Source organism: Triticum aestivum, chromosome 1B (genome assembly GCF_018294505.1).
Source record: "Triticum aestivum cultivar Chinese Spring chromosome 1B, IWGSC CS RefSeq v2.1, whole genome shotgun sequence".
In the NCBI taxonomy this organism is placed as follows: domain Eukaryota; kingdom Viridiplantae; phylum Streptophyta; class Magnoliopsida; order Poales; family Poaceae; genus Triticum; species Triticum aestivum.
In genome coordinates, this window is record NC_057795.1 from 456,549,757 (window position 1) to 456,557,181 (window position 7,425).

The 7,425-nt window shown below is 48.1% G+C and overlaps 1 protein-coding gene across 1 annotated transcript; it reads right to left on the minus strand.

The window, feature by feature from the left end:
- Positions 1–2,150: 2,150 nt before the first annotated feature.
- On the minus strand, positions 2,151–6,260 carry LOC123131301 (probable glycosyltransferase STELLO2). Its single transcript, XM_044551004.1, has 3 exons — positions 4,093–6,260; positions 3,217–3,343; positions 2,151–3,101 (listed from the first exon to the last, which is right to left on the minus strand). Exons 1-3 carry the CDS (start codon positions 5,820–5,822, stop codon positions 2,625–2,627), a joined length of 2,334 nt encoding a protein of 777 aa, XP_044406939.1. The 5' UTR covers positions 5,823–6,260; the 3' UTR covers positions 2,151–2,624.
- Positions 6,261–7,425: the final 1,165 nt, after the last annotated feature.

Below are 7,425 nucleotides of genomic sequence, written 5' to 3' on the forward strand. Positions count from 1 at the left end.
GATCATGTGGTCCGGCTCGACTAGTCGGAGAAGCTTTGGTTTGGTCCGGTGGAACCAAGACTGGATCGATTAAAATTCAGAAAGTGTTACGCAGGAATATTGGCGGCTTGGCAGGAACATGCTCCTGCTAAGTCCGGCTTACTTCATCAACAATTCATGACCGGATGGTCCTCTCTCGACAGATGGGCCGACTTCGAGGACCAGGCCGACCATATCAGGTCGGCGGCAGGACACATGACTTCATTTTCCTGTGCACTTTGTCCTCACTTGTGCGCACCCAGGAGTAACTTCCCGATCGGTCACCCATCCTGAAATTACTCCAAGTTGATCACACTTAACTTTGGAGTCCTTTCCGAATGAGCTCCCAGAAAAGAAGAATTTCCTTATTGATATGAGTAGTCTATCATCCCTATTAAGCCAGGTTATCACATACACCCCCACTCAAAGGAACCGACGTCTTCGTCGGGCCATAAGAACGTTCCCTCTTGGCACATACGTCTGTGCCTCCAGTCCGACACACGTGGCATGTTGTGTGCCACGACGGGTCACAAACGTCATGCACAACATGACCACACACCTGTCCGCAAACATCCGTGTAACCGGGAGGGTCGGCTCTGATACCAACTTGTAATGCTCCGGACTCACCCGCCAGCGGTCGTTACTCCTGGCGGGATCTAGACTGACCCCACAGATCAATACTAGTCTTTCCTGCGCAATTTTTCCTCACTCGTGCACACCCGGGAGTAACTTTCCGGTCGGTCACTCGTTCTGAAATTACTCCAAGTTGAGCATGCTTAACTTTGGAGTTCTTTCCAAATGGGCTCCTCGAGAAGAAGGAATTCCTTATTGACATGAATAGTCTATCATCCCTTTTAAGCCAGACTATCACAATCACCTTGCTGTTGGTTGGCCCAAGTAGGCCGTCTCGAAGACCCCTAGGTCGGTTTCCACCCTGGGCCATCATGTCGACCCATGGGTCTTATAGAAGGAAGATTCTGGAAGCCTTGTTGTTCAAGCCAAGGAAGCCAAATACATGGAGGACTCACCTCGACATAGCCGACTAGGTCCATATAACCCTAGGGGGGCTAGTAACCTATATAAGCCATGGCCGAGCTAGTCGATAGGGACCTAAACCTTACATTGAGATCAATCCCTCGATTGTGCCTTGTACATTGTACACCGCGTCGCAATACAACACGAGCAGGAGTAGGTTATTACCTCCATCGAGAGGGCATGAACCTGGCTAAATCCGGTCGCATGTTTCACTTCTGATCTATTCACCTAGCCAAGATACCCTATAGTGGGCAAACATTTAGTCATCAAACCCTACATTTTCTATGTGCCTTGTACTGATTTCTCAACAAGATTTAACATTTGTGTGCATGTTGCATCAAAAAAAATCAAGGATGGACACACAACTCATCGAATTCTCTGACAACTTCAATATCTACATCCCTTCCTACGACCATCCAATGTCTTTTATAGTCTTGCACCCCTTTACTTATCATAACGTGTTTTTCTTATTATCTACTCCTTTATTCACAAGGCAGCATTACGTATTACAACTAACAAATACTACAATCAACTTTACAGTTAAAAAGTAAAAGGAACTACAATCAAGTTTAGTCTACTTCAATACGAGCTTCACATCAAGTGTGTAATTGTGTAATGATTTTAAGCTTCACACAAACTCTGGTGAATTCAAAGAGACATCAAGTTCCCTATTTACCGAAACAATGAAGAACTTTAATTATGTTGACTTATCATACACGGCTCAAACACTTATGCACAACTTTCAGTGCTAGTCCAGTTTGTGTATATGTTTGGTCTTTAATTTCATCAACCGAGTATGCTGGAATATCAAGTTGCAAAAGGTAAAGCTAGAGACGTCGATTTCAAAGAACCTTGATAAAACTTTAAGTTTTATCACGGATCTCTGTCATTCATGGTTTAAATTTGTTGGATCTGGTAGTATTTTTAGGTGAATACTAAAGTCAGAACCTTTGCTAAACAATATAAATAGAGGCAAAAGTGAATACTACCTTTAAACTTTTCCGAGAAAAAATGAACCAGTAGCACAAATTTGCTAAATAATTGCTCAGGTTAGAATAAAGCTTATCACAAATAAAACAAGCACCAAGACCACAAAATTCTGCAATCCAGATATTCTCTGTCTCAGTCCAGATGGTAGTAGTACTAGACAAACACAAACAATATATTCTCTATGGCCTGTTGTCCCAGAAAAGCATGTTCATCCAAACACAAGCCAGAGAGTATGCCTGATTTTCATTTGCCAATGTTGAAGGGTACAATAGACTGCTCAAGTGTGAATCTGTACTATAACCGACCACCAAAACTCTTGCAAAAACCGATGCCCACGTCGAGGCTCTTCTCAGTGAAGTCTTAGCTATCCTTTCTTTCCTTCAGCAGGACAGCCGGACCAAGCTGAACCCCAGTAACCTTGTCACTATTGATACAACACAATGTACAACACCTTTGAAATGAACAGCTACAGAATAAATGCAATTACAACAGAGAAACCCCTGAAAACTCAAAACTATCGCTGTCTACTCTGGCCTCGCTCCGGAAGAATAATGTTTGCATTTCAACTACAAGAATGATATTTATACCAACTCCATCAGAAGAGGGTCTCCTTTGGACATAAGCCGGATTACCTTGATGAAATCAATCTCGTTCATCACTTTAACTGGGAAAACAGCAGGTGACTGAGCTGTATAAATACTTGAGAAAGTCTCATTGGCTGCCAAGTTGGTCTTGAAAACTGTTCCGGCCAGAGCTTCGGAATCAAAATTTTGAGGCGAGTCCATCGCCAAGAAGAACATCGGGACCGCAATCTTATGATGCAGATCCAAACTGCCAACGAGACCCACAAGATCACCGAAGTCCTCAACAAACTGTCGGGGCACATAAAACAGTTCGCTGCCACAGAACACAATCTTATCTTCGCCCATGCTTTCTTTATACTTGGACTGGAAATGAACAGGGGAACTGCCAACGACCTGCTTAACCATAGCACCTTGCTTAACAAACCATTCCTCTTTATTGCTCTCCAGTGGAATAGTAACCCAAGAATGTGCAATCTGCAACATGAGAAAGTAATGTGAATCCTAATGTATAATGTGCATTGATTGACAGCACATACATGAGGAGAAACAAAAGGATGTGGATGGAAGGAACTGGATACGATCTACAAACCTTATCAGTTATCCAGAGTTTTTCCTTGTCGGCTTGCAGAAGGTTCCAGTAGTTAAGAATCATGTGGTCTTGGAGGAAGAGAAATCCATCAGCACCACCGTATCTTGCAAACACCTTGGGAAGATACCTGATGACAAAATGCAAAATGTTGTTCACATGATTAGCAGAATTCGCATAAGGTGGTACGGTACACATATCAAGATAGAACTAAAAGGAGTGTCAAGAAGGTAAGTCAAGTCAATTTCATATCCCCTATTTAGTTATAATGATGACAGCATCACAATGATATAAAGCGCATCGGTGAGGTTATCTTTTATGCCCAGTAGTTGAACTTGCAAACAGAAATTGGAGATGATCTCTTTTCTGCTGCATTGAGCTTTAGTAACCAGACCTAACTTTAGTCATCTCATAGGTATAAGTAAGCTAACACATGCCAAGAATGGAAAAGGAAATAAGATGTTATGGGTGGCACCATCTATGGCTGTCAATAATTCTGATAATTAAGGCGCATATCTAGTGCAAACAATTGGTGCCATCATGCAAACCCTTTGGTTGAGGGGAGTGTAATAGCATACCATAGTTAACTGAGCAAAAATGTGTTTATTCTCAAATAACCTGAGCTAAAAAAATTAATATAGGAACATCATCTAGTTATTCATTTAATTGGCACTAGGTTCAACACGGTAATATAGTTAGTAGCTGTTTTAGATTAAATGGTTCAGAACTTCTGGTGGCATTGGATCTGACAGAAGATACAGCTCAATTCTTATATTAACCATTATGCAGTTTGATTTTTATATCAAGTGGTGATCATGTTTTGGAGAAGATCTATAAATGCAAGTCAAAGAAGAGTTATTAGGGGTAACAATCACTCACTTGTATGCATGTGACAGAGCGCAGCGTTCAACAGCAAGCTCTGCATTGCTATGCTCGGCAAGTATAATAACGGTCTTGAATATCCGTCCATATAGCAGCCTCCACTCCAAGGCCACACGATCTACAGGTCCACTAACATGCATGATCAGCACAACATTACCAAAGTTCTTTCTCCACTTAATCAGATTTCCAATCTCATAGTTCACTGTGCCAATTTCATCAACCCCAAGGTGCACGGATGGCAGCTTCTTGGGCACAAACTCCTTCATGTCACCCTCCCCAATGGTTGCCCGTTGCCTGTCAATCTCCAATGACATGAGCCGAGGCTGCCGATACCCTGCTGCCAGAAGATCCTGCAGCCAAGCAGCTGTCAATCTCACATCCTGCTCCATCCAGAACCCCTCCTCAGCCATGGCGTAGCTTAAATCAAGAATCTTCTCGAACAGGCTCTGCTTGTTTGACCTCCACTCATTCAAGAATTTGATCAGTCTACCAACATTCACATGCAGATCCTTCTCCTCTGCAAATGGGTAGGCCTGCACATGATCCTTCCGGTAAATAGTTGGTGGATAGAAAGCCACGTACCCACCAATCTCCCACAAGATCCGCTGAGCCCAGTACCCACGGATGACATCTGCCGCCATTGAACTCACTGAAACAGGCATCATCAGGCCCCAGAAAGCCTGTGCGTGGAACAATGTATTGAAGGAGTTCACTGGCGCCATCATGCCCTGTGGAAGCGCCACCTTGGGGGCCTCCGGATCAAACCTCAGGTCGAATGGCGCTGTTGGCGGCTTTCTAGTGAAGTAGAACACGGCATCCACATCCGGCAAACCGTCAGACAAGCCCTGCTGAATGAACTGGCGGCCACTGAAGATCTCAGTGTAGAACGCCTCGTGCGCCACCTCCCCGACCTTATCCAGTGGCAGCCCCCGCGGCCACACCGAGCGCTGGCCGAAGTGCACATAGGGGTTCACCACCGTGCGGTTGGGATCCGCGTGGCTGTACTGGAGCAGCACGGGGTGGTTGGCGATGCCAGATCCGAGATCAACATCGAAATGCTTCCCCAGATCATTCCCCGGCATCTCGGCGCGGTCATCGGCGTCGAAGATCAGCTTGGCCCCGTGCTGGATGGCGAAGAGGTAGCCCGCCGTCTTGCGGACGTGGGAGGCGTAGGGCAGGAAGTCAACCGAGCGGTAGCCGAGCTGCGCCTGCAGGTCGAGGGAGAGGAAGATGGCGCCCTTGAGGTCCCAGCCGGAGGGGGTGTGGGAGTTGCCGACGGCGAGGAGCTGCCAGCCCTTGACGCGGGTGAGCGCGGCGAGCGCGGCGGTGGGCGGGGAGGAGACGGAGACGACGATCCACCTCTCGGCGCGGAAGGAGGCGAAGGGGACGGCCGAGGCGATGGCGAGCGGCGGGATTTTGGACCAGGCGACGTCCGGGTAGGGGAGCTTGGTGGGGCCGGAGGCGGAGCGGGAGCTGGAGCGGTCGAGGCAGAGGAGCGCAGCGGCGTCCGGGCCGGCGCCGCGGAGGAGGAAGACGGCGGCGACGGAGGCGACGGCGAAGAGGAGGAGGAGGAGCTTGGAGGAGTGCTCCGATGCCCAGTTGCTGAAGTCGAGGCTCTTGGCGAAGGGCCGCGGGTGGCGCCGGTCGGAGCCCGGCGCGGCGCGCGGGGACCTGGGCGACTTGGTGCTCCCGGCGTGCTCCGGGAGCACGCGGTCCTGGACGAGCATCTCGGGCTGCCTCTGCCTAGGCGGGGGCGGATCTGGGTGGCGGGGCGGGGCGGGGTGGAGTGGAGTGCGTGCGGTTTCGGTTGGGGATTTGGGGGGCGCGGGATTTGGGGTGGTTGGGCCGGGCGCGGTGAGCTGCGGTGGGTGCGGGCGCCGACACACAGCGGGGCGGGCGAGGGATCGGTGTCGCGGTGGGGTGGGGGGTCGCGATCGGCGCGCGGGGAATTGAGGAGGCGCCGGCGCGGGGTGTCGGTCGGCGAGTGGAGTGTGGCTTACTCCTTACCGAGCAGTGAGGAGGCCGGCGGGTGGGGCGGTTGGTGGGAGCTCGTGGTCGCTCTCGCTCGCGGTGGGGGAGAAGCGGCCAGAGAGAGAGAAGGGGAGGGCACCACCGCCACCACCGCACCAGCGTGGAAACGGGAGGGAGGGAAGGAGGGAGGGAGATCGTTGCGTACTTGCGTTGGATCGGGGCTTTTCTCCCCACCACTTTAGTTTATTAGTAGTTTATATATCCTTTTTCTATGTTTGTTTGATCAAAAAACAAAACCAAAATGAGCTGGAACGATCCGCATCACCATTCATTAAGGAATTGTTAGATGGCGTTGCATGAGTCGCACATGGCGATTGCGAAAGGGTGGTTTGTACTCTAAGATGGGAGTAGATCTGGATGTTGGGGAAATGCTGACGGGGTTAGCTTGATGGGCCTATAATCAGCTAGTGCATTTTTTAGGGCTATAATCAACTACAGTGACAAACCATGGCGATTAGATGGGACTCTAGTCTAAGGTGAAGAGGGAAACGGGAGGGAGGGCCTCTTCGGGTTTATTTAATGAACTTCACATCTATATTTTAGGAGGAAATTTCTAATCTATTAATCTTCGATCATGGCTGAAAGTGCAACTATTCCTGGGTGATTTTGGTAATTCCTAAAAACATATAGCTCATTAAGCTAATGCTATTTTAAAATAAATATTTCAGGAAAGCTCAATGTTTGTCATGGCATGGATGAGAAACGTGGACTCCTCAAAATGCTAAGGACAAAATGATTGACTCAATCTGAAAGCACAAGACTCTACATTTTACTTTTAGTGATCCAAGATCGCATTGAGTCCATAGGAAATCCAATACTATTAAGAGGGGGTGAGGTGTTGTTTAATGGCTTGCTTGCTCAAAGTGCTTAGTGATATGCTCCAAAGCCCTCAACTACTTTCTCACATCCACATATGTCCCAAACCAAAAGTCAAACTCGGCCCCACCGACTCTTTCTATCCGGCGCCACCGAGTTCAATTGACATAGCCACTGCCAGAAATCCTAGTCTTTTTGGTCTCACCGATAGGGACCTCGGTCTCACCAAGATGGATTGTAATCTTTCTGTTTCCCTTCGTAACGTTTTGGTCAAACCGAGATGAGCGATCGGTCTCATCGAGATTGCAATGCAAACTATATGTTTCCCTTTCGTAATGTTTCGGTCCAACCGAGATGAGCGAATTGGTCCCACCAAGTTTGCCTGGCCAACTCTTTGTTCGGCTATTACCAAAATCGGTCTCACCGAGTTTGTGTAATCGGTCTCACCAAGATTACGTTATGCCCTAACCCTAATGATATCGG